This window comes from Nyctibius grandis, chromosome 15 (genome assembly GCF_013368605.1).
Source record: "Nyctibius grandis isolate bNycGra1 chromosome 15, bNycGra1.pri, whole genome shotgun sequence".
Lineage (NCBI taxonomy): Eukaryota > Metazoa > Chordata > Aves > Nyctibiiformes > Nyctibiidae > Nyctibius > Nyctibius grandis.
In genome coordinates, this window is record NC_090672.1 from 6,254,347 (window position 1) to 6,281,864 (window position 27,518).

Below are 27,518 nucleotides of genomic sequence, written 5' to 3' on the forward strand. Positions count from 1 at the left end.
CTGTGTTAATTGTATATTAACACTGATCTACTTTGCAATTCAGATGCTTTCTACAAGCTTCTGCTTCAGGGCCTCTTGCATATCAATACAGAGAAGAAGCTGGCCTATAGAAAACACCAGCAGCCAGTGCAGTCATTTCATAGCCTCAGCTGTGTGTTGTGATACACAAGTCTCTAGCAAGCATCAGTCTTTGCTCATGTTAATTAATTCAAAAAAGAAATAGCAGTCCCACACTGCATCGCTTGAAGGCAATTGCTTGCATCTGTTCAGCTGCTCTGTGTTGAAACAGGCTATGAAAAAGCAACGGTGTGGAAAGGGCATCTTGGGGTCTGTTTAGCCACAGCATGCATCGCTGGGAGGAAGAATACTTGGGGGCTGAATGACAGGTCACAAGGGGTGATATTATAGTCCAGTCCATCAACAAACACTGTGGTGGCAGTCTTAGAAAGTAGCTGTCTGAGGTCATGGATGTCTTTTGGAAGAGTCCTCTCCAGAAGACAGGGCAGAGAGCACTGAACAAGCTCAAAGAAAGGAAAATCGTGCTGTTTTGCTTGGTCGTGCTCCTCCTGTTGGGCTCTAGTGGTGCAACTCTGTTTTATCCAGGATGACAACAACCGTGTGATACATTTCTTTAGCCTGTCAAAACACAAATCAGTATCAGTCATTCTCTGCCCCAGAAATGGCTGCTTCCCATAATTAAATATTCCCATAAATCCCTTTCCATAATTAAATATGAGGTACATGCTGGGACAAAGCCGCACTTTGGGTCCTGGGAAATGCAGTGCCCCCATCCACCTCTGGGCCAGAAGAGAGCAGTAGTACTGTCCCTTAGCACAGGCTCAGCTCAGCAGTGGAGGGCAATTTCTGAACTGCCAGGATGAAGCTGTAGGTCCAGGCTGATCTCACCTGTGACAGTTCAAGCCACATAGTCTTGGGGCTGGCAGCCGAGCCATAGTTCAGTTCTATGCCGGGAAGCCCACCATCAGAGATGGGTGGCAGGGTTCGCATCTTCTGCAGCTCTTTCAATGGGATGATGCGGGAGACTGTCTGTGTAAGAAGAAAAGCCACAAAACACTCTCTGGTGCAGTCCTTTTATAAATAAAACCATCAGATTCTCACCAAGGATTCACCTCAAGAGCCTATTGAAAGCTGAGGCAGGGACTGGGGCAAAGGGCAGTGTGTACAGAATACAAGGCAGGCTCCTGCTAACAGCATATCCCTAGAACTCCTGCAAGACTGGGACAAACAGGAACGTGACCTACACTTAGTTTTACTGTGGACCATGCTTGTTAGCATGATCACTGGACTTACAAAAGAGCACGTGGCAGTACTAACTGTTCTACCGCTCTTGTCACTTGGTTTGGGCTAGGGCTGTTGTTAGAGGGCCTGTGATGCAGGTAAATACAGTCTCTTCCTGCACAAGTTCTAAAAGTCAAAGTTAACATCTGACAGACATCAGGGCTCTGGACTCTAGGGAGGAATTGTGTGACATACCTGGGTGGTGCCATCTACCACAATGATCTCCTCTTTATTCACGCCAAAGAAACAGGGCACAGGGATTGTGTCATCGCTGACTCTCTCTACAAAGTAGGTGGTGTAGCCAAAGAAAGGCAATTTCATCACATGCTCTGTAAGAAAGCAAAAAGTGGCTTTCAGGCAGCAGCTGCCAGCCAGCAGTATCTACTGCACCAGCCTAAGGCGGTCAAAAGCTGCAAGTGTTCCCAAGTTTTCTACATTAAAAAGTAAGATTGACAACTCCTCCCTCCCTCCCAGGCTGCTGATACTCAATTCTCAGCAGCCTGAATGGATGTCCCATTCTTTTCCAACCATAAAACAGATGTGCAGGCAGAATATCAATACACAGAATATCAAACACAACTTGTACAGAGCTCTGAAAATTTACTGCATACTTCTACAAAAGAGGTGGAACTTCTACCATGATCACCATGCTTGGGAACAAGTGCCAATCTGCAGGGGGAGGCTGTCGGAGAGTTCTATGTCATGGCCCATTCCAGGCTCCAAGGATCCTCACCAACCTCATGAACTGTCCCAAAAGTGCATTCAGAGCAGCTTCCATCATGCTCAGGACAGACAACTCAAGCAGATTGAACGTCTCCTTACCTATGAACTGGATTTTTGCATCCACTGGCTGGAGGGGCTGCCTGCTTCTCAGCAGCATGCCAACATGGTTCTGCAGAGCCTGGGGACTGATGGAGGACTGCAGGGTCTTTGGCGTGTACTCCTGCAGCTCTTCCCTGTGTGAACAAGCAGATGATAGTAATTCACCCCCTGCCCAGCTAAAATCAAAAGATCAACCAGGAGGATTAAGAGGAAGGAGAAGATGTGGCAAGAATTTTCAATTGCATGGCTGGGGGCAAGGGTGGAGGGAGGGGGAAGAACACAACAGGTCATATCTGAACTGGATAATGTGGAAGGAAACATCAGAGACAGTGAGACCACCATTTTCCACAGAGAAGGTGGCTGTGCACCACTAACTAGTGCACTGAGATAAATCCCTCCTTTCTGGAGACAACAGGAGCTCTTCAAGCAAGGACTGTAGCATGGAAGTAAAGCCACAGGGTGTTTCTTTCACAGGCAGTCTCAGCTGAACACCAACTCACTCTAACCCTGTCTTGCTGCAGTACATCCAAAGCACCACACAGAGCAGTTCCCCGTGCCCAGCAGGGTTATGCCATTACCTCCTGCTGCTGGTGCTGTAAGGGGGTCTGATGGAGACGTTACCTTGACCCTGAGTTAAAGACGTTACCTTGACCCTGAGTTAAAGTACATAAGGATACAGGAAGGAAGGAGTGTGAAAATACAGCTTGGGGATGCAGGACGGAACTTTCTGGCACCCAGGGACATTTTCATTCCCATTACACATCTCACTACAGATTTCAGGTGCCCAGGGTTGAAAACTCTTGCACTTCTGAGAAAGAACAAAGGAGCATTCAATCCCAACTATAAGCTCATGCACTTCCTTCTTGGTATTACAAACACGTGGCAGTCAAAAGAAACATCCATGGCACCCTCATGACCCTCAGCTCAGGAGAAGTCACAAAAGGAAATGTGGATCAGGGACAGTCAGCATTGAGAGTGTGAACAGGAGGCAGACTTTCTGGATTATGGGCAGGAGTCAGTCACTAAGTGACATTAATTAGTAGCTTATGTTCTCCAGAACTGTCCATTCCTTAATTATCCAGAGAGTACTTTCAGGCACCTACCCCTAACCCCTGTGGTGCCAACAGCCATTAGATACCCACCCTGAGACAGACATACCTGGAGGGAGCAGAGCTCTGCTGCTCTGTTTTGGCCCAGTGCTGGAGCATTGCCAAAACGCCCACCTGCATCTCCATTTCTTTACTACGGGTCAACAATATCCTCCCATTCAGATAATCCCACAGCACCTGAGAGACAGAGCACAGCAGAGAGGCCTTTGCTAAGGCCAAAAGGTACAGGCAGGTCTGGGCAGTGCTAGACTGCAGAGACCCACATCCTGCCTTGCTGATAACACATCCAGCTCAGGCTGATAACACGAAAGCAAAGGCTTTCCAGGCTCAGGAAGAGCATGCAGAACTGTACAAACCGTGTCTGGAACAGTACAGCTCATGGGCTAGGGCTGCAGGCACACTGCCCTCCTTGCATCCATAGCTTCAGTTATTAGTCATTCCCAAAAACAGCACACAAAACTGAGCAGCCAAAGCCCTCCCACTTCTTCAGCCCCTTGGGACATTCCCATTGGCCTGTACACTAACTCTGTCCCTGCTAGGGAGCCCTTGCTAGGGAGGTTCCTGGTGCACACACTGGCCTTGTTTCTTACCTGTCCATAATGGACATCAATATAAATGTTGTTCTCAAAGTGCAGAGGTGTCGTCCAGATGAGCCTGCGTAAAGTCACAGTGACCAAATCGTCCTCCAGCAGGTAATCATGAAGATACTCCTCTGATCTTATCGGCCTCACCATTTTATCTACATGTTTACAAAGAGAGAGGGTCATCACTCTTGGTGCTGAGACAGTGGGCTGAGCTCCGTGGCCTAGGACAGGAGCCTTCCTGCACACCTCTATTCCACCCTGCCCTTATGACTCCAAGCATCAGCCATTCCAAAGTGACACGGACCCACAGACACACACACCTCGTCCAGGACCAAGCAGCACAGCCCCTGAGAAGGCACAATCCTTTACCCTAGTACAGAGGCAAACTGCTGAAGAGGAACCTCCCCAGAGCCAGCAAGGGTGGGGGAACTATTCAAAACAGTAGCCATGGTACTCCTTGTTGGAGACACTGCTTTAAGAAAGAGGCTAGATGCTAGTGTCTACTTGCCGAGATTATTGCTGTCACTCCTGATGGCAATAAGAACAAATTCCTGTATCTCTTCCTGATCGCCTGCGCCCATCTGCTCACAGATCTCCTGCAAGAGCTCCTTGGCCACCTGAAGCAAGGAAAGAAGCAAATAAGTACCATGGCCAGGCCAGCCCAAAGCAGCCCCAGAGCAGACAGACATACTGGGCCTGTTGGAGGGCAGCAGTATGGCTCTGGCCGTCGTGCAAAGCAGCAAACTGGGTGAGACAAGCTGGCATTGCGCAGGCCCCGCAGAGATACACTGCTACAGGGTTTGCTGGGAAGTGAGTGGGAAACTGTCACAGCACTATGGGAAGCACAGGTCAAGCCCAAGGTTCTGACAGATAAGGGATTTCCCTGGTGTGGCTGGGTCCAGATCAATGAAGAAATTCAAAGCAGAAAACTCACAGTGAATGTCTTGATTCTGGTGAGGTATTCCACGCCTCCAGGCATCAGTACCACTAGCCGACGGGCAGCGCGTCCCTTCTGCAAAGGACAGTCTTTAGGCAGCAAGACATACAGGACCTCATCAACCCCACAATTCCTCTTCCCTTTTCCTTCCTCCTCATCTCCACCTTTCACTACTTGCCCATCATACCTGCCTCTTCCCTGCCCACATCTCCGCCTACTCCGTGGCATTGCACTTCCGAGTCCCCTTACAGAAACATGCTCCTTTCCTCTCTTGGAACACTAACGTCCCTGCAACACTGCACTGGCACCTCCTGGCAAGCCTCTGCCCTCCCTCCTTTCCCAGCATCCCCATTTCTTTGCCCCTCAATACCAGCAATGCCTCTATCTCCACAGGGAAAGGAAGGTGGCGACGGCCCCCGTACATGAAATTCTTCCGCAGGTTGCTCTGACAGATCTTGGCTATATCTGCAGGAAAAGGAAAAAGCTTCATGTGCTGAGCCAAACAGAGGACTTAGCATTGTCTCCTGTGGTGTTGGGTCATCCTGGCTGTGTTGAATTTAACCCAGGGCCACTGCTAAGAGAGCAAAGAGACTTGACCTCATCTCCCACTCTGTCAGGACACATCCAGATCATGAGGGACCAGCCCCAGACAGCATCCTCGGCAGTAGAAGTACAGAGGAATGACAGGATGGGAGAACTAGAACGCTCTTCTCTGGCAGGATTGCAACCCAAATACCTCATAGCTGATGACTCTGGAAGACCACAGCCTGCCTTTCCCCCAAGCTGTCAAACTGGGCCTAAGCCACAGGGCTAAGCTAAGCCTCAGAGACACAATTCCACCATGCCTGCATGAAGATGCCATGGGAAGTGACCTCTGCAAACAGAAAGACTGGAGATACAAAGCAGACTGTTGCCTGAAGGCTCAGCTCCCTCAGTGCCCCAGCCCATTTCTCCTGCCTAACAGGATAAGGGATATTTTCCCATTGGATCATGTCCCCACCTGGATACTGTTTTCTTTCCTTGACCACTGGGCCTTAGTAACAAGGGGGCAGATGTTTATTTTACAGGACACAGAAACAGTCATACCATGGTGGGTGCTAGATGGATCACTGCTGGCTAGCTGCAGAAACTTGGTGGCATAGGGCATCAGGATGTTAGAAGGGAGGAAGTACCCAGTTAGCAGGTTTAGGAGCAACCAACCACGCAGCACACTCTCCCTGTGGAGCAGAAAGAACTGTGGGCACCTTGGAACAAGACAATTCCTGCTCCACGCAGCTCAAAGTGAGCCTCTGACCTTCTGAACACCTATAGCAGGTGGCAGAAAATGAGGTGGTGGCTCTTGGTCAGAGGTTTTTTATGCTAAGGAAGGGATTGATTCAGTTATTTTAATAGCAAATAAAGAAAGGGAACAGTCAAGGCCACTCTGATGCCACTGCTGCTATATCGCAGGGCAGTGTGGGGTCAAGCCAGTCCCTAACTGCTGTATCAATTCCCCAGGGCTGTGATGAGGAAATCAGGGCTCTGAACAGCACCACTACCAGGAGCTGCCAGCAATGTTTACCAGCGCCCAGATATATCAGCAGCCAGAGATACAAGGACAGACATCCATTGAGGTGAAAAATGCCAAACCCAGTGACTGGCTAAATTTCCTGAATGCTCAGAAAAGCCCCAGCATCTGAGCAGCTAGGGACTATACATACATACTCTTCCCCTTCAGCTGTGCAGGCACAGGAGCTGACAGTGCTGGTACTCACTGGTTAGGGTTGTGGGTGACTTGTTTGATGACCTGGCAGTAGACCTCATCGTGCAAACTCTCCTTCTCCTTGCACAGCTGCATTCAGAAAAGAGAAGACAGCATCAGAGAGGGGACAAGAGCATCAGAGATGCCCCAGGTCATGTCTGTGCCCTTCCTCTCCCAGGTCCAGAGCTCTGCCAACTTGGCTTAAAGCTTGAGCTTTGCAGCCTCAGGTCTCTCGTGCTATCTAGGCCCAAAGAAGGAGAGGCAGGTTGTGCTCTCATCCAGATAGTGATATCCAGGGAAACCATTCCCATGCAACCCCTCCCTGCCATGTTTTTTCATCAGCTTCTCTGTTTCAGCTCCTTTTCTCACGTAGGAGGTTGCATTATGGCTCTCCCTGCTCTCTCCCTTCCCAGCAAGGTCTTGGCCCTTCATTCCCATCAGTGCTTCAGCGCCTTGCCCAGGCGAGGGTCACAAACCTTAAGGATTTCATAGATGCATTCAACCTCATTCTGGTTCTTGAGTTTTGATTGATCTCCCATGAACCGCATCACAGCTGCAAAGCAAATACTAGCATTTAGGTCTAAGCAGAAGTGATCCTGCCATGGGGCAGGCAGTAGACTAGAATTTGTCCTGAAAGCTTTTCTGCTCCACAGGCTATTACGAGGCTTGCATTGGACGTGTGTAGTCGGTGGGGCAGCAGCCCAGGCAGCGTGTGTTCTGGTGCACTTTGCACTCAAGGCAAAGTGCGTTTTGCTGGGTGCTTTCAGTGTGGACACAGATGGTTATTAAGTGCAGAAATGCCTGAGGAGGGGCCCTCCTCTCACAGTTTTCATTCTGTGCTCTGGGCCCCATGACACCTATGTGTGGCCACCAAGGCCATCCCACTCACCCCCCGCTCCAGCTTCTATGGTGTTGTGTCCTAGGGAGGTACTTACTCTTGAAGTTCTTTGTAGCAAGCTCATTCAGCTCACTGTCAGAGTACCGGAGCAAAGACTCCTGGATTGGGACCTGCAGGGCCAGAATACAAGGGTGAGCTGGAAAGGCAAATTGCACAGAGTTGTGCTGCAGGCTTCATGAAAGACACAAGCTCCCAGTATCTTGGAGGGAGCACTGAAGAGTAGGGCGCGTCTACACTTCTCCAGAGACTGCAGCCAAGGATGTGCCCTCTGCGCTTTTGCCATGTGGGGACAAAGCCAGAGGCAATGCTGGAGCTGGGATTCTGGCTGTAGCCATGGGGAGAGACTGGGCTCACCTTGGTGTGCTGGACCAGGTCAGCTGCACTCTTCTTTTCAGCAGACATCCCCTTCAGTCCCTGCCTAGACAGAGGAGAGGGAACATACAGTCCAAGAAATATCCCCAGAAATGGCTTGGTGTGGGTCAGGCTACACAGGTCCTGTGTATGCCTGTTCAGGAAGGACCACAGCCTACTCACATGGACTGAGCCTCTCGGAAGTAGGCTGTGGCGAAGTCTATCATGGTATAACGATCACCAGCAGGGACTAACATGATGCTGTTGGGTTCTGATGTCAGGCTGGGAGCAGAACTCTGCAGGGACAGGCACCAAACCCACCCTAAAAAGTCAGCTCAGAAACTGCAGTGTGTATTCTCCTCACCTGCCAGACCTGGGAAGGCCTCATCTGTGTGTGGTGCCTCCCCCTCCCACTGGGATAGATTATAGTATTTGAGTGTCTCTGCCTGCAAGGATTAAGCACTCATCTTCTTCCCTCTAGCCTTGGAGGTCAGATGCTACCAGGGCCACGGACCCACCCTGGCAGCCCCCACAGAACCCAGCCATATCCCCTAGAAGTTTCCCAAGCACAACTCACCTCCCTGCTGGTGTTTCTGCTCTCTGGGGAAGCTTTCATGCCCTTCTGCAGCCCTCCACGTCTGTCCATGCTGGTGCTGAGGTAATCAGGGGCTGCAGCCAATTGCACCAGGCTGGTGGGGAAAATACCACAGCGGCCACCAGTGGAGCCGAACTGCCAGCCTGCAGAAACAGGGGAGAACGAGTCAGATACCACAGCAGCTACCAAGAGAAACGAGCAGTGAAGCATTCTACTGGCAAAGGAGAGCAGACTGACCAGGTTTTTCTACATCCTAAGATAACAACCCCAATAACTACAGCAGTTGGAACAAGGTGGGTTGCAGTCAGAGAATGGCAGAGCTGAAGGCTGACTATGCCAGCACTTAAGAGTCTGCTTTCCTCTGGTTTACTCGACAGCAGCATGTAGAGCTTCTGGGCACCATGGGTCCAGCAGGCTCTTGAACCCAGTCCCCACCTTTCCCCCTTTCCTGACAACCTCAACAAACTCACTCACCTGGCTCCACACCTTGCATGGGCAGTAACTCGATGAGGTCACCCTTCTTGAAGCTAAGAAGGCTCTTGTCATCCGCGATGTAGCTGCGCAAAGCAACGACATAGTTGGTATCCTAAGGAAAAAGTGATGGGGAGGTTAAATCTCATCCCCAGGATGTGAAGGACTCAGACCATGACATCCCATGGACCCTCTCTGGTCCATGTGGGAAACCACCTTCATTCTCTGCTGCACTACAGCCACTCCCTCACCTGCCTCAGCTCCTGGATGAAGAGTTCCACCATGGCCTTGATGAGCGGAGCCTTCGGAGAGTGCAGCAAGAGCTGCTCTGTCTTCAGAGAGAACTCCAGGGCATGGCTGCCCTTCAGTTCCACTGACAGCACATCTGCAAAGCTGAGAACACAGCGAGCATGCTCAGGCTCCTTCTGCCAGAGCTAGGGATGCAGATCATGGAGACGGGAACTCATTCCATGAACTGAGAATGGAGACAGGCCTCAGCATGCTCCAGAGGGTGGCCTTTCACCAGCACTGTATTACAACAGTAATAGCACTATAGGCTGCTCATGGCTTTCACTGTATCACTCCAAGGACCTCCCTTCTGATGACGTGCATGGAGTTGACTTACTTATACCTGGCACTCACTGTGAGCAAAGCACAAGGTAGGAAGGAAAGGGAAAGGCCCAACTCATTAGAAGGAGGGTCAATGAGTCACGACTGACCTAGGACAATCCTAGAGAGCACAGCACAACCAGACAATTTTCAGCTCACCTCTTCAGTCTGCCACCTAGACTCTGAAAGCATCCTGCTAGTGACAAATTACCATCCTGCAGCAACCAGTGCCTTTTTGCTCACCTGTAGCTGCAGAGAATCTTCAGGTGCTCAGGGTTATAGCCAGCTGCTTTCACCACCTTCAGCAGCCGCATGCCCCGATGAGAAACACCCAGGATCTGGACATCACTTCCATTTTCACCCTGTAAGGGAAGTGCAGCAGAGAGAATCAAAGGCTCCATCCCACCTGGACAGGATGCAGTAGGGGAAGAAGAGGCTACTGTATGTACAATGACGGAGGCTGTGGGCTGACAGAGGTGTCAAACCCAGCAAGGTACAGAAGGCACAGAAGAATGAGTGATGTGTGGTCAGGCAGGGAGATAGAAAGAGATCCCAGGTGAACTAGAGTCACACAGCTAAAGCAAGCCCAGGGTTTGGTGAGAAGATTAAGACTCACACGAACTGGGAAAAGGCGGGAGAAATAGTTAGCCCAGTTATCCCGAGCAGCCAGTACAATCCTCTTCTTTATCCCATCCTCCTGAATGGACTGGACATCGTTGCCAACCTGGAACTCCACTAGCAGGGATACAAAGCAGATAGATACTTTCTCAGTAAGACAAAGATGGCCAAGTCTCTCTCTGCCCAGGGACTCATTCCTACCAATCCCCCTCACTGATTACAGGACAGCAAACAACACGCAGAGGTGAAAGGAAACCACATTACTTGCACACACCAGTCTACTATTAGTTCCTTTCCCCCTCTCCATGAAGCTCCTGTCAAAGAAGACAGTTGAATTTTGAGACAACTCAAAATCCCATCTTTGGGCCTCAGTTTCCTCTCCCTGCAATAAACATCTCAGAACTAAGTTTTTTCTGGCTCAGAAAAATTTCAGGGCCATTTTCTGCCCATTTGGAATAAACAATCATTCCTACACTGCACTACACAGCACATACAAATGTGCTTTCTTGCTGCAGTGACAAATATTTCTCCTCTGCCCTAAGTCCTGCCTGAAATGGCATGGAGGCCAGTTTCTCGTTTCAAACCAAAACCTGGGATAGGCACAGAGAGGAAGGGATGATGGGGCTGTTAATTACTCAGCAGGTCTTTCATCTTGCGCTTCTCCTCCCTGGAAATGCGAAGGCAGGAATCAGAGAAGGTGTCACGCATGATCTGCAGAGGAAGGAAACAGAGAAGCTTCCATTGAAAAGGCCACATCTGAGTGTGCTGGAGCATCTGAGGCTGTTAAACAGACTGAGTTTCAGAGAGGAGTGAGCAGGGGCTTGACTGGATGGACCTGGAGAAGAGACTAACACCACTAGGGATGCAGAAGTGAAGGCAACTTAGTAATGTAATTATGGAGTGTTTTGTCCCCAAACAGAGAGACAACAGGCCTTGAGTCATACACCAGCACATACCTGTTCACAGAGCAAGTTCAGACAATAAGGGTGACTGAAATTTTCTTTGGGATAAAACACCTGCAAGAGGATAAAAACAATAGTAATGTTACAGATGTTTACAGATGTTGCAGAAATATGTCCCCAGGGATGTTTTGTAATCTGTATGCCCTACTGCCAAAGAGGAGTGAGTACATCTTCAGGGACAGGCAGGGAAGAGACACTGTGAGTGTAAACAGAAGGACCAGGAGTGAAGGACTGAAAGTAAAGGGGTGAGACCACGGGATGAGCCCTGGTCAGTTCAGTGCACTCTCCAATAGTTGATTTTAAACACTTTTGTACTGTTTTAACAGGAAAGCACCAGGTAACAAGTTTACTTTATTTGTAGATTTCTCAGTGCTTTACAGAGGAAGAAAAAGACAGGTAGGGAAACAGACACCAGAGCCAGTAAGGCAGAGTAGGACTCAGATCCCCTATGAGATGATCCCCTGCCTCTGACTCCTGTGTCATGTGACCTCCTCCCAGAACTGTCTTTGTACTCTTATATCACACTGGCTGCCTATGACAAAAAATGATTTTAACCAGATGTGGGACCAGTCCCCTCCTCCCATAACCAGCCCTCAGCTAATGAACTGTACCTCTTTGCGCAGAAAGATTTTCCAGGCAGGGTTGACATAGGAAAAGCTGACACTGGCAGTGAGCTTGTACAGCTGGGTCTTGATACCATCATCTTCTGCTACTGTTACAGCAGAGTCTGTGTGAGGAGAAAGAGCAGTGAAGATGGTCTTTGCTGACTCCACGGTCACCTACCCACCTGCCAAAGACCTACCAAGAGAAAGGGTACAGTGCCATGCACCTGACTGAAGATTACTGTCAGGAACCCTCTTGAAGGTCAGTGATCAGCTAATGTGAATGCATGCACAAAACAGTCATCATGTGAGTACCAGCATTTCTGATAGCATTTATGCTTGCTGTATTAGCCACAAAGTTCAGCTCATAATAGAAACACTCCAGAGATAGGGAGCACACAGCATCCCAGGCAAAATAATGTGCTTAAGCTTGAAGACACAGTTTCACTTCATGCCATTATAAAAAGGCTGCTAAAGGTTTCAGAAGGACATAAAAGTTCTCCTCTGAGCTTGCAGACTGCAAGGTTCTGGTGCAAGGCCCCCAGTACTTGCCCTGGATTTTCTCTCTGCAGAAGATCTATGAAAGACAGGCTCAGTCTGAAGGCAACCATTCAAAGGCATTGCTTTATGAGGTAGGAATATCTTCATTTAAGTGCTCCCAACTTTCAAAACTTCAGAGTTCATAGACAATCAAGAAATGTAGTAGATCCCACAGTTCAGCTGTTTTGATATTCCTATTCAAAAGCACGTAGGGATTTTTCAGGCTAATCAGTTACTTTGATCTGCTTTCACGGGACTTCCTAAAGATCCGTTTTTTAAAAGAGAGGGGGAGTGAATCAGGGAAATTATTTTATACCAGGGAAGCTGCTGCAGGATGGAGTCCTTCAGTAATGTGTTTGGCTGACTGTTCTTTGCATGTTACAAAATGTGATGCTGATGAGAGTTTTAAACGGCTTGAAATACATTGGTACATGTATCCAAAATAACAGCAAAGTATAAAATTAATTATGGCTCCAGGCTCCCACTGAAATTCAGAGGCAAAACCTGAGACTGCATAACACTTCCAAACTCCCTGAGAAGCATTAGCTATGCCATTTTTCACATGGGCAGCATCCAGACACTCCTTATGTGGCCAAGGTCTCCCAGGTTCTCATTCTCCCTCTGAGAAACATTTCCTCATTCCTCAGCCTGTCTCTAAGGACCCTCCAGAGGCTCTAGAAGGTAAAACACCCGGTTTCCCATTCCTCCCTGGTCTAAAGTCCATCTGCCAAATTGCAGCTTTGATAAAGTAATTATGCTTCAAGTAGGTAATATAACGTATTGTGGACTGGACCTTGATAAAGCTGTAGCCCAAAGGTCCTTTCTGGTTTTAGCTGCGCTTTTCACAGAAACCCAGCCCCTACTTTGTGCCTGACATCCTGCACTGCACTGGGAAGAAAGGGAAGAAGAGTTAGAGCTGGGAAGTGCCTTGCTGAGTGCTGGGCCAGACTGGAACTACGGTGACAGTCTCTGATTTCACACAGCTCACTCAGTCTTTGGCCAGCTGGCCAATGACATAACATGTGCTGTGACTCTCCCGGGCCACTGGGCTGATTCCAACCCCATCGTCTCCCTGCCCCCCGCTACCAAGTCCCACTTGGGTGAAGTCAATACTCACCCTTCCCTGCGGATTTCTGCCAGCCTTGGCTCCCAGGCAGGAGGGGCGAAGGGAATGTTGGGGGAGGAGGGGGAGCAGGAGGGGCCTGGGAACCTGGTGGGGTACTCTCCTGGCTGAAGATGGACAAGAGAGGCAACTGCTTCTCCTTGATAGAGCTGGAAGCTGAGCCTGGCTTGGGCTTGAGAGGTGGAGGTGTTCTCTTCTCTTGTGGCAGGTGGGATGGCTATAAGACAGCAAAACCATTTGACCCGGTCATTCTCTGTGTTACTGTGCTCTGTCCTGACACCGCTGTTATAAATCATCCCTAGGGCAGCAGTCCAACCCTAGAAGCAAGACCTGTGTGAACAGGGATACCAGGACCTTTAAATCAGCACATGATCTACAAACAGATGAAGATCAAGCAAACCCATGTGCAGAGAACCAAGTATTTGAGATTGAAGTCTCCAGTTGGGAAAGGGGAAAAAGACATTAATGGGCCAAGACCTTGGTGCCAAATGTGGGTAACGTGACTTGCCTTCTTCCAGATCAGCCTTAAAAATACCACAATAGAACTTGACGCTCCAGAGCCTTTTCTCCAGGACCTCAAGTGACTTTACAGACTGGAACCCAGTCTAGGATGGGCAGTACCATGGTATGAGCTCACAGCTATCTAGTAACCCAACAAGAAATCAGCTGGCTGCTACCACACTACCAGGTAGCTCCAGGCCTGGTGGAGATTGGATATACAGGCCCTCTCTGCTAAACTCTTAGGTGACCAGAGAGCAAAGAACTCACTGATTTGGGAGATGGGAGGTTCATCATTCCCAGCTTGGCCAGAGCCTCATTTTTGGGGTCATTCTTCTTTATGAATGGCTTGGACACTCTCCTGCAAGGAAATGGAGAACACAGTTACAGGGGCGGTAGAGGGGTTGTGGCCGCAATGGAGCCATGTGGCAGTGCTGGGATACAGTCCCACTCATCTCCTTCCTGCCCACCTGGGTGGATCCCACTCTCTCACCTGACAGGCTCGATAGGCTGAGGCTCAGGGGCTGGCCTGCTCTGGTACATTTTGATGATGTTGCGGATCTCCCGGCTGGGTTCAGGCCGCGACTCAGGGCCCGAAGGCTTCACCACAGGTGGATTCTTCTTCGCTTTTGGTGTTTGTGGTTTTGGCTTTGGCTCAGGAGGTGGCAAAGGGGAAGCAGGAGCTATTGAGGATGACAGCTTTAACCAACAGACCAGCAAAGACACAAGAGAAATCTCTTTATCTCATTTGAAGCTCCCTCTCTTTCACCACTAGGCTGACTGGCCACGACCTTCCACTGCCTTGCTTTGGGATCCCACTTCCCAAAGCTCAGGCCTTTCTCTCTCCCCTCTGCTGTCAAGATGCAAACTCCCAGAACGGCCAGATCCTTTGCTCTTCTGGCTATATCCTGGCCTGATACTCCTGGAAAATTCCTGCTTGTCAGCCTGCCTGGGTCTCCACCGCACATCATCTCACCTGCTTCTGTTTTAGGGCTGGGCTCCTCTTCTTTCCTCTTCTGCCTCTCCTCTTCTTTCTCCTCCTCCTGCTTTGGCTGAGGATTTGCTGGAGGGGTCCAGGTTCTGGAAGGAGGCCTGACTTTCTTCACTCGGATATGTTGCTCTCCTGCATAGAAAGGGGGACCTGAGCTAGTTAAACCCACAGCCAAAACCTAGCACTAATGGCATGGTTCCCACCCTTGTATCAGTCAGCAGAAGCCTATGCTTTCTAGAGGCGGAGGAGGGTGTGGCAGTCACAAGCCCCAAAATTTCTAGAAAAATGGCAACACAATGCCTCACAATGTGAATTGTAGCCAGCTAAGCAGGCACCCAAAACTCCTGCTACACACAGCACCAGCAGCTCCTGCAGGGATTAGCTGCGGTCCAGACAGGGAGACAAGAACACCTTGTTACGCCAAGGAGGCTACAGAACAAAGTGTTATAAGTGAAATTCCCAGTGGCAGATGCTTACCCATCTTCTGAAAATATTCCCTCTTCTGCTGGAATGTTTCCCGAGGATAGTCATCATCTTCACTGCCGGAGAACTGGTCTGTGTAGTCGTAAACCTGCAAGCAGTTCACACCATGGTTAGTTAGCATTAGCCAGCAGATACCATAGTGCCCTTAAGTTCAGAGGTGATCTTCCCTTGCCAAGTTCTGATCTAGAACTTCTCCTCATCTGTGAGTGTCCCAAGAGATCAGTCTCTGGCCCAAGGAATCATCAAGCAAGTCCAGAGAAGGAGGAGTATGTTAAAGGCCCAAGACAGCTTGCTAGAAAGTAAAGAATTCAGAGTGATGAATTTTCCTATGGTAAAATTCAGATCAGCTGGGAATTAATTAGCCAACACTGCAGCCAAACCTCCACAGGCCTATTGCCACCAACATTTGATCATGTGTCTTAAAGAGTCAGCAAGCAGAGTTTGAAAGGCCTCAGTCTCATAGGTAAGCATAGCTCTCTGCTCTCCTCTCTGCCAAAGCACTGCCCTGCTGGAAGGGAAGCAGAGCTAACACAAATAATGAAATTCAAACCAAATGCACCAGCACTGTTTGTTTCTCATACCGGTTCTTCTGCCTTAGCTGGCGGTTCTGGAGCCTCTGGTGGTGGTGCAGCTTTCTGGCTGCTGGGAGGCTTCTTGGGTTTTGGGGAAGTGGCTGGGACTGGGGCTGAGGCTGGACCTGGGGCTTGGGCTTGTGATGGACTTGAGACTCTTGGCCTTGAGTTCTCAAGAGACTGTTGCCACCGCCGCTGCTGCTGTTGCTGCTGCTGTTGCTGGGAAATGCTCATGGCTTGAAGGGTCATCTGCTGGGCCTGGAGAAAGGAATTGCAATGTCCATGAGCTCTAGGCTACACAAAAACACCAGCCACCAGGCAGGCTGCCCCATTCTTTCACTGGTAATCACAGAACATCTGTGTAGTCCACTGCAAATTTCCCAGTGTTATGGACAAGGCATGTCCAGGAAGTCTGCTCCCACCTGGCCAAGTATGCAGAGCTCCTAACAACACCCCAAAGACTCAGCTACCAGTGAGGTAGCCTCGGACCTCCATGCACTCACAAGGCTTTGTACAGAAAGCAGAATACTGCAGATCTGCATCTGTAGCAAATCCCAGCTTAAAAACACGTAAGAATTACAGCTGAGGCTTCTTGGGGCCTGTGCTTGTCCCTGCTACTCACTCATATATGGTACCTCAGCATCCCCATGTACACAAAGGGGCAAAAAGGGGGTTCCCAGTTTTGCAGTCTTAAATAATCCCAACTTCACATAGCTAACCTCCAGCACATAAGCACGAGTGTTACAGAGCAGGCCTAAGGCAGAAGGGGAGCATGGCTAACCTCTTCACAGAACATACACTGGTGTGTTGTTCTTCCCCAGTTCCTGGGCCCCTCCCAGCCAGTCCCTTCCACTCACCATGAGCATGGCTTGCTGGTTGATAAAGGCTTGCTGTTGTGCTGCTAACTGATTGGGATCTACAGCTGGAACCACAGGCTGGGGCATAACCATGGCTGTGGAAGACACACACATCTGCCAACACCCACAGGCAATTGTTTCCCACAGTGCCTGAGCATCAGCCCAGAGCTGAGCGTTCACTGTGCACCCCGCCTGACATTCAAATACACAGGGTCCATTAGGACACCCACCCTTCCATCCTTTTCCCCTGTATAGTTACTGAACACTGTGTCATTACCTGGCATAGGTGCAATCCCACCAGCCGCTGGCATCATAGGCATGGCTGCTGGCATCCCCGTCATTGAAGGCATGGGCTGATAAACTGGTGCTTGAGTCACCCCAGAGAAGCCTAGAGGCAAAAGGCCACACACACAGTGCTTTTGGGGAATCACAGAGCAGAAAGCCCTGATCAGTCCCACAGAACACATCACATAGGCTGGGTACCTCTGATTCTCTCCACATGCACCAACCACAGGGACATGTTAATGCTTTATCTCTTCACACACAGCAGGACACAGCAAAACTCAGGCAGAAAAAGGAAACCTAAGTGAAATGTGTGGCCTGCCAGAATTTACAATAGCAGGATCCAGACTCTGCTTCTTCAGCGTAGCGTAGGACACCACCATCCTTCATGACTAAGCACATAAATAACTCCTGCCTAGGTGTGATCACAGAGAAGGATTTCTCTTGAGGGTTGGGCAAAAATCTCCGGGACTGTCAGATCCATATTGGTCTCTTTGCAGCAGGTAGCAAGGGTGAATGAACAATGAACCCTGGCCTGGGTGGTGTTGCATATCATGTGAAGGAACTGTGGGGAGAAGAATTCCTCTGCTCCCAGCAGTCAAGTCCCGCATGAGGCCACAAAACAGAAATCCCTCTGAGGACAAAGCCAGCAGAGCAAGGGGCATGGAGATCAGTCTCAGCTAGGAGTGAGCCAGCACACAGCACAGGTCAACTGAATCATGATGTCCTCACTAGTGAGAATGGCCCAGGGATGCCATGGAGAGATCTTGACATCCCTCACTGATGTAAGTAGCCACAGGAGTGACAAACTGGCCTCAGGCCAGTGATCTGTAATAGGGCTTGTCATGCCTCTACAATAGCCAAAAATAGTCCCAGACTCAGTAATGATCTGAGTAGGACATTCCCCACCTTTCTGAAAAAGCTGGGTGTGTTCCTACACACGCAGATTCAATATATTGGTGTTTGACTCCGCCCTACAAAAATACCTGGGTATTTCCACAGAAATGAGGAAAAGCAAAGAAACCAAACAAAACCCAAAAGTAAACAAACCAGAACCTCTACAGGCTTTGGACTTACTAACCCAAGGAATAGCTAGAGTTGATGGCAAAGTCTGTAAGGAAGCAATAAGAGAGATTAAACCCTCCCCTGAGAAAGGCAGCAACTATTTTGGAAAGCACAAGGTGAATAGAAGATGAATACAAGACTTATGAGCATTGGAGTAGGGAAGAGGTGGCCTGGGTCAGCAGCAAGCTACCTGTTGCCTTGACCTCAAGACCAACTCGAGAGAGAAATTAAAAGCAGAACAAAGGTGGTACCCTCACCTAGCACCTTCCCCAAAACATGTCTCCCAGCACCTGGGAGTGAGGAGTGCAACTTCTGATGACCTACAATAAAGACCCATGCTCTTCATGAACCAGTTGAGCCCGTGCACTAATTAGCATTTAAGGGGCTCCCTAACTTGTGCTCACTGAAGCTTATGTAGCCCCACAGGTGTTCCCAGCTGTCCCCATCCCCTTACAGACCTGTAGAAGGGAAGATTCCTCTCTGTGTGGGTCCAATCTTCCCACCTCCTTTCATGCGTCCAGTCAGACTCTCCCTGTTCTCCATATCCTGCATCAAGAAAAAACAGAGTTATCCAAGCTCAGAGAGACAGACTTCACAGGGGGAGAGCCATCCAGAGGCATATTTGAGCTGAGCAGAGGCAGAGTGAATAGGCAGAGGCATGCTCGAGGGAGTCACAGGGACAGGAGAGCTGCAGAGAGAAAGTAAGAGGGAACATCAAGGGACTTACTGGTACTCTGGAGCCTTGATGCAGCACAGTGCTGAAGAGATCATCCACATAGTGATCCAAGCCTACAGGGGTCCTCAGGTCATCTCTGAATCTTGGATCTGAAAGCAGAGAGAAGTCTGGTGACAAGGCAGATAAAGAACATTCCCCTGTCTCAAGTCCCTGTTAGACAGTCATGTTTTGGAGATGGAGACCCCTTCCTTGCTCTGCATCAAGAAGAATCACCCGTCTCCCCCTCTGCTCTGGTTTCCTGCTGGGGCCCATCTGGCCCTTTCCAGTGCCATCCACAGTCCTGGGCAAGAGCTTACCTGGATGGAGATTGTTGAATTCTGGAGGCAGGCTAGGTGGTGGGAAGGTAGGGGCCTGGATACCTGGAGCAGGAGGGATCCTGTTGAAGAAGAAAATGAGATAAGGACAGCACAGAGTGCTGGGAGAAAGACGAGACACTGGGTGACAGGGCCACAGGAGGTGAGGCAGGTAACTTACGAATCCAGGTCAGAGTTTTGGAGGAAGCTTCTGTCCCTTTCAGGAGTGATGGGATACTCAGCTGAGGACTGAGAGGGGCTGCTGAGGTTGCTGGTGTCCTCCCTCTCTCCAATAAGGTCCAGCACAAAGTCACAGCCCAGGAGGTCCTGCCATGTGTTCCCAGTAAACATGGAGATAGACCACCCTCGAGACATCTTATCATCACAGCCTCTAGTAACAGGGAAAGGAAGGAGAGAAAAAGTGTCCAGGTAGGCAGGCAAAAGGGAAAGAAAGGAAAATGTTGCAGTCAGTTTCTTCTTGCCTTGTCTATCCTGACTTAAGTCCTTAAGATTTAGGGTGAGAATCAACTATTTAAGTGCCCAGAGTCGGGAAAAAACCAGAATCACTCAAGATTTTTCTGGGGGTTTTTTTGTCTTTTCTCTGAAGCTGCCCTGACAGATCATGCCAGTGATTCCTCTGTTCCTAAAGAGGCCCACAGTTCATGTACACAGATGGAAGGGCGAAGGAGAGAACACAAGCTGGAGCAGGTAAGGAGTGGCTATTCCACATCTGACCATATAAATTCCAGCCTGCAGCCCTGACCAGGCTGAACCGTGGAACTAGTGACAGCCTCTTTCACACCCCCAGATCTTCTCCCATCCTCTGGCAGTACCTTGTACTCAGGAGCCAGCCTGCATACTGCTCCCCAGTCATCCAGGACTCCACCTCAGCTGAGAACTTCTCCTCTAGCACAGAAAAGAAAGTCAGTACACACAGCCTCCCCGGCAGGACCCAAAGCAACACTTAAGCTCCGCAGGACACAGGCAGAGCCCAGCTGGAAACTCTTACACGCTCCTGAATGGGGGCCACAGGAGAACTGAAAGCACATGGAGGACTCCACGTGAACACATTCACACCCAAAATAACTGATGGCACAGGTTGGCATTTCCAGCCTGACAGCAGTTTCCTGGTTCACTTGGGCCACCACTCCACTCACCAAGGAGCCAGAGCAGGGATGTTCTGCATTCGATTCACAGAACTGAGCACTCAAGAGGCAGCATAAGCCAATGTTTGAGAAGGGAGAAAGGCAGAAAGTCCCTGTAACAAAGGCAGCAGTTGCTGCTGCGTGGGCTATGCAGTAATGGATAACAGGAAAACTAGACACATAGAGATGCACAACCCTCTGTTGAGATGGGCCCAAACCCAGAAGAATCTCATCCCTCAGCCTGAGTAGCAGGCCTCATCAGGCCCAGACTTTGGGAGTTTTGTGTTTAGATTCAGATGCTTGTATTCCCCATGGTTGTACCAGCCAGAAGCAAACGGTGTCCTCATCCCTCTTTACTAAGCTGAGGGAAGTATTTTCTGAATGCTGATTTCTGCACTGGAAAAGTCCTTAGGGACTAGAAGATAGGAGAAGGGCAGAAGCAAGAGTTACCATTAAAGGTATGAACATCCAGCACCATCTTCCCTCTCCTCTGGTTTGCAGTCCACTCCAGCTGAGTGGGAGGGTAGGCCCGACAGAATGTAGAGTCTATCTCTGTGTGCTGTGCTGCTGTCAAGATCTTGCGTTGGCAAACAGCATTGTAGCCCTCCATGCCATGATCTGACACAAATCTAGGAAAAGGTAACTGCCTTTAGCACACTGCTCATCTCTTTTAACCTTAATGAAAGCATAGCTAGGTCTTTTCTCCTCCTTACTTCAGCAACGACTTCTCCAGTGCTGGTGAAGGAGCAAAGCAGCTCAGCAAAGTTGCCATCAGGACCCAAGCTCGCTGGCTGTGCTCCATGTCTGGGTTCTTCCATGCCTGAGTAACCACCTGACTGAAGATTTCGTTGCGCAGAGCCACATTATTCAAACCTCTCCCAGCAATGTAGTTGCCCAGAAGTACCTCCTGCCAGCCATGGAGATTCTTGTCACCAATGAACCGCAAAATCTAGAAGCATCCAGAGGAAAAAAAGAGAGCGCTGTAGCTGTAACCCTCTGTCCCAAACTGTGCTGGAAGGTGACAACCTGGGTTGTAGACACCGGAGTGTTTGTGAGCCTAAGAAGAGCAGCCAACACTGAGATCAGAATCAGTTCTCAGGTTTTGCGCACCACCTAAGATCTGTGGAGTTTGGGAGGCAGCGTTCATAGAGATTGGACCCTGACTAAAAGTCAGGATGACTTCAGTCTCTTCTGAGTTATGCTTCTGACTCAGAATTTGTTCTTGGGCAAAATACTTCCCCTTCTTTAAGCAGAGCTCAGGTACACAAGCAAGTTACCGTAGGCTCTTACTGTGTCTGAGTCCATAGGCTGCCTAGCTGTAAAAATATGTAAAAGAAATTGATGCTTAGCTGATCTTTGTGAAAAGCTCAGAGCACCAGACATGAGGTAACACCGTCTAACAACTGAATGTTAAAAATAATTTGGTTTAGTTAATATTATACCAGGTAGTACAAGATGTGGTATCTCAACAAACTCACTTAAGCAATGACTCAGCTTCTTGGCTATGCACATCAACATCTTAGATGCTTTTGTAATTTCAGTTTCTCACCCTTAGGTACAGAATAATTTCTTTCAGCCCCTACATTTCGATATGTCATTAGACTAAAATTTTTCTAAAATGTGCCATGGACAGCTTTGGAAAGAATATTTATGAGTGACGGCCTATTTTTTTCTCAGAGAACACCACTTCTTAAAATGGTTGATGGTAGTAAGCGTGTCAGAGATTCACTGAGAAAAACAGGAGATGGTGGTTGTTTATTCTCATGGAATTCTTTGTAGTAAATCCCTATGTATTACAGCCTTTGCCAGAGAAATAGCTATGTTTTTTTGATTAGCAATGGAGAAAAATTATCTTTGATTTTCAGAAAAAATAATAGTAGTCTGCTTAAACACAATCCTGTTCACAAGATTTTATTGAAGCTTATGCTCTTCTATAATTGGGATCATTAGGACAAAACAAGAGACTGGTTTTAGGTATTACACCTTTCCTAATGAACTTATTTTAATTACATATCATTCTCAAAAGGGTTACTAGATTTACATAGAAATTATCTGAAGTTTCAGTCTGTTTTCAGAGAGTCAATATTACCATTTGTAAAAAGAAATGTATGTTTCACATCCACAAAGACGAAATACTACCATCCCCCTTACGCACACACCATAGGGTGTGGTTCCAGGTGTGGTTTTCTTGATGACAAAGTCCTGGCCTTTTTCCAGCCTTTATACAGCAGTTCATTGTCCCCTGTTGTGTACTGACACAACTGTATGCCTGAGATACAAGCAATATATTTACTATAAACCACATCATGGAAAAGATATGGGTTAAATTAAACTTTTTTATGACTGACAGATAAGAAGAAGTGCTTGAGAAGACAGATCTCCCTTATACTGTCATTGCTACTGAATCTGGAATACTGGGAAACTAAGGCTTAGCAGTCTGATTCCTATATGTCCTGCCAAATTCTGAGGCTACATCACCAGGCAGTTCACTTTGATTTCATTGGTCTACGGCTGGTCTACGCCTCACCAAGAACACAGCAACCCTAAGTGGCTGCACGTGATCTCTACCAGACCGCTCCAGTGCCTAGAAGGAGCAATTTATTCTGCTCTTCTAACACACCACTTATTGTAACAGTAGCCACCACCAGCATCTTGTTGTATAAAGGCATCAAAACGTTGTCTTATGCCCACCTGTTCTTCAACAAGGCCCTGGTCAAGAAAGACGTCTCTTACCAGTTTGTTGATCTCAAGCGCGCTCTCGTGGTATTCAATGTCCAGATGAGTTAAAGGGTGCTGCAGAGGCTGACCAGGGGCAGGGAAATCTGTCTTCTACAAAGAAACACAAGGACAGAAATACAGAGTTTGTTCTTGATGTTAGAACTAGTGTGTCTCCCCAGTGGGGAAGCAATGAAGAGATATAGAGTTCCCACCTGGAAGTGTGACTTAATGAAGGAGGAGAAAGGATAGCTGTTGATGATGGGTGGGAGGGAAAGGTCATCTTTGACCTTGACTTCTGGAGGCAATGCCTCAGTTATCTGGTTGGCCTGTGCTCGGTATTGACCTGCAAGAGAAAGAGGTCTTGTATTGTAGCAGTTGGAAATGCAGCCATAACATATCTGACACACGTTGTAACACATGGCTAACGTCCATCTAACCTTGCCTGAGCACCTGTACCAGCCCCCTGGCTCCAGGGACACCCAGGCCAACCTTGCCCGCCTCAGACAGGCACATCCTCACTTCCTTGAGACCACAAGGCCTTACTTCAGGAGTGAGCTTTTACAGCTCTATCTTTCAGACTCTTGTCCCTGGGTAACACCCAGAGGGCAGTCAGCGCCTGGAGCTTCAATTCTGTTATGCAGAGTTTACAAGGCAGCAAACACTGAGCCTATGCAGAGATACTGCTGACAACTGTTCAGTCAACAAATAAATGAGAGGTCATGATGAGGCACTGGATGAGGGATTTATCACGGATAATAGAGAGCAAACATATTCCTAAATGAAGAGATTTCACAATGCAGCACAGCTTCTGTGCATTCCTCTATCTCCAAACCAATGTGTCCCCTGATGCTCTCCTCCTCCTTCCTGTTTACATCCCATCAGCTTTCATCTTCAGCAGTTTCAGTGTGGTTTGTCCCCTGAGCTCCTCTAGGTAACATTGCTCACTAGACCTGCCCATAGTCCCTAGAGGGGTATGCCATGAAGTATGAGGTATTTGGGAATCGAGCACAGTCTGCTCCATTTCACAAGATTCTTCTGCCTGATTGTGTCTTTTACTGTACAATACAGAAGGCTAAAGATGAGCTGTCATTTTGTTAGTTGCTATACCAACATAAAGAGGCAAATCCTGCCTCAACTTATTTGCAACTTAAATATATACGTTGTACAAAGAGTTCCAGAGGAAACAAAACTGCAAACTTAATGCTCAAGATCAGGTCAACAACTTGGGAAATTATTTCAGTTAGTGGTATTTCAGTGATTTGAAAATAAAACAAAACTTTCCATCCCAAGCAAAATGTTTCCTTTAATTGTTACATTGTTACACCCTTAAGTTGTTACATTGTTTCTACCCACTTCTATTTTAAAAGAGATAATCCCTAACATTCTGTGATTCTGTGATTCTGTAATTACTTTTGAAGTAGTAATTTTTAATGAAAATCCAAAAATATTTCTTTGAAAGTGCCAAAATTGTAGTTTTGACATCTTCACCTTCGATTTCCTTCAAGATTTTTGAGTAGAAAAAAGATAGATAGATTTAAGTTTTCACACCCCAGATATCCAGCTCTGCAAGAGACCTGGGTTCATTAAACAGTTTGCTGTCACACAGCTTCGACCAATAAGTTTTGCACCATCCCTGTCATCAGTTCTATCAGCACAGTTCAAAAGCAGAGCTGAAAAGGTAACAAAGATACTGAGTTTTAATCTGTTCTGCCCACTGGCCCAAGTAGCTTTTCCACCCTGTCATGTTGAGAAACAATATACACACCACCATTTGCCTTTATCATATTTACACTGCAATGATAATAAATCAAATACAACCCAGGTGACAGACAGCAGGTAGAACAAGCACGTACGTAAACTGCTAGACAACAAGGAAATAAACAGTAAAGTAAAACAGGGCAGGAAAGAGAGGGAAGAAGGGAGGATTTCTCACCTTCAGCTAACTGCAGGAGGGCAGCAAGCTCTGCAGGGATCTCCAGCAGTCCCACATCCTATAGAGAGAGTGAGCAAGTCAGGCACTGGGGTGCCAGCAGTGAAACAACAGATAAACCCTGAGCTGTTCTGTTGAGACTGGGAAAAGCTGCCTGGGAAAAGCTGGCCAGAACAAAGATTGAGCATCAAGCAAAACCAGTAAGTTCTGCCTGTGCAACATTCAGAAACATTACAAATAGGAAAGTATCATATTAACACAGGTATATGACACGGGTCAGCAAAGGAGGGAAAGGTGAGTAATTTCTAAAAAAAAATCAACTGCCATAAAGGGAAGTGACAGGAAAGTTGACTTTTTTTGACTCCTCTCTCATTACTAACAAGTTTGGCATATTGCACAGAAGAGATTGCAGTTAAGTGTAAGGGCCATTTCCTCCTGCTCCTTTTTCTGCCATTTTAATTTTTATTTTTCACTATCCAAGAGTGCCACAGCATAAATAAAAACAGACCTGATTCTGATCTTTGATGCACGCCACTATTTTGGAGATTCCTAAGGAAGTTCAGATCTGTACTTGAGTAATTCAGAGGAGAATCTGGCCAATGAGCCTTGATTTTTTGCTGGTTTGCACCTTGCATGGTGCATGCATTTGTGCAAGGTAGGAAGTAAATTGGCCAATGCAACACAGTGCATCAGCATCAATGTCTGCACATAACATCAGCCCAGGGCATTTCAGACAGGACTACTCAGATTAAGACATTACGAAACCAATCCAAAGACACAATGCCTGAGCTTTTGGGGGTTGTGTTTTGTTTTTTTAAGATCTGCATAGTAAAGCCTCTACACACCAGCATACTATTCTGACATCTCTCCACATAAACTCTCAGCAATGCTTAAAGGTAGATTCACAGCTTTTTTGATCAGTTTGATTTTGCTCGTAAGAAGATACTTGACTTTAAGTCTAGTTTTTCAATGGTGTATTCAGGAAGTGGACTGTGAAATTGCACAGTCCTGGACCCACACCTGAGGTAGCAGGTGATATTGCAAGAGTACCCAGCACTAAGTATTCCCATTGTCACTGACAAATCTGTGCAAAATTGGGGACGATGTCAATTCAGATTTCCTTGCTACACACATCATAGCAAATGTATGCCTGGTCTAAACATACAAATAATGACATTAGTTAGCAGTGTTACGTGTAGTAGTTGATACAAGTTAAACTTGTTATGAAGCCTTTAATACTTCCCTTCCTCTACAACATCTTCCATAAATACATTTGTGCAGGACTGTCTCATTCCCACCCTTCACAACAGAACCTGATTATCAAAAATAGTCTTCCTCCCAGCTCCAGAGAACAGGTCCAGTGCTGTGAATGAATACAGTACTCCGCCTCAGGTCCGCTTTATGGTGCCTGACTATGGCCAGAGATTGGGAAACACTGAACTAATGAGATAGTTATGTATTAGAAGGCCCTTTATACCAGCCTAAACTGCATTCTTGCTGCTAGGTTTCCAGCATATATGTGGGCTCTGTACACTCTGCAGATATTTTGCTGTTCCCCAGCAAACCTGGGCTGAGGAGGCATAGGGGAGGGAGAACACCCTGAGAGCCTGGCTTGTTTTATCTCAGACTCTCCCAGACTGTTTTACAACTTACCATTCCTTGGTTGGGACTGTTCTCTGTGTCACCACTGGCCAGGGAGCTCCTTCTTCGTTTCCTTTCCTCTAGCTCCTGCTGTTAGGAGATGAAAGGGGGATGGGGGTTAGGAAAAGATGCATATGAGGTCGCTGCCAGCTACTTCTGGGGGCAGACTCTGTGGATGGGCAGGAGCTGGTGTCCTGCTCCAGCAGATAAAATGACAGAACAGCTGCAGAGCCTTCTTGGGACTCAGCACAGTATATTGAGAAGGGGATGCCCAGGCCAAGCCCTTGGCTTTGCTGTAACACCACCTGCCCTGCACAACACAATTCAGCAGCGAGAGCCTTCACCACCTGCCCAGCATCCCTGCCACATCTTTTCTCCCTTGCCTAGCATTTGATGTGTCTCAGGACAAAAGCACACAGAGCTGTCAGAAACATTCACCTGCCTCCTCCAGCACCAAAGATTATGGTAATGCAGCCTGAACATGGACAGACGAACTTATCTATGGGGGGAGACCCATTTAGAGGGCGTGGGAGGGACATCAAAAGCCAAACTCCCTTGCAGCTCTGCGCTTTCCCATCCATTCTACTGTCCCCCAGCCTCACCACTCACCTGGCTCCTACTCTGAGATGGAAAAGGAGGGTCTCTGTCTCTCCCTCTCTCTCTCCCCTGCTCGTCTATGTTGCAGAATGGTGTGACTAGATGGGAGGTTATGAGGGTTGGGCTGAGAAAGACAGTAGGCATGCTAAAGTCCAAAAGGCAGGGCTGTGGGGCGGGGGAAAGGAGGAACTTTGCAGCAGGTGAACTTTGAGACCTTTATTCTTGCTACTGTATGTACAGAGACCTCAGCAAGCAAATACTGGAGGAACAGAAACAGATTCAAAAGAGCTGTGCTGTTGTGGTTACCTGGGAGAAAGAAAAGCTGGATCCTGTCCAAGTAGGAAGGGGCAGGAAAAGGAACAGAAACACACACTGATCTGGGCATGGCATGGCAGAAGGAACCTCTGCAGTCTTCCAACAACAACACTGACCTTAACCCTCTGCCCCAT

General features: G+C 48.1%; 1 protein-coding gene across 1 annotated transcript; it reads right to left on the reverse strand.

The window, feature by feature from the left end:
• Positions 1-576: 576 nt before the first annotated feature.
• Positions 577-27,518, reverse strand: MYO15B (myosin XVB). The gene is given in 43 exon segments (XM_068413557.1): positions 577-636; positions 907-1,047; positions 1,495-1,628; positions 2,122-2,255; positions 3,280-3,407; positions 3,821-3,969; positions 4,323-4,431; positions 4,749-4,826; positions 5,122-5,216; positions 5,838-5,968; positions 6,506-6,582; positions 6,969-7,045; positions 7,428-7,500; positions 7,745-7,808; positions 7,925-8,037; positions 8,319-8,479; positions 8,811-8,922; positions 9,059-9,200; positions 9,660-9,778; positions 10,033-10,151; positions 10,670-10,745; positions 10,991-11,050; positions 11,608-11,705; positions 13,235-13,478; positions 14,030-14,120; positions 14,253-14,442; positions 14,736-14,882; positions 15,228-15,321; positions 15,815-16,063; positions 16,663-16,757; positions 16,940-17,050; positions 18,468-18,555; positions 18,737-18,834; positions 19,042-19,125; positions 19,221-19,429; positions 19,872-19,944; positions 20,634-20,812; positions 20,897-21,132; positions 22,917-23,012; positions 23,114-23,244; positions 24,835-24,892; positions 26,485-26,562; positions 27,501-27,518. Coding segments are annotated over 43 exon segments (5,019 nt in total).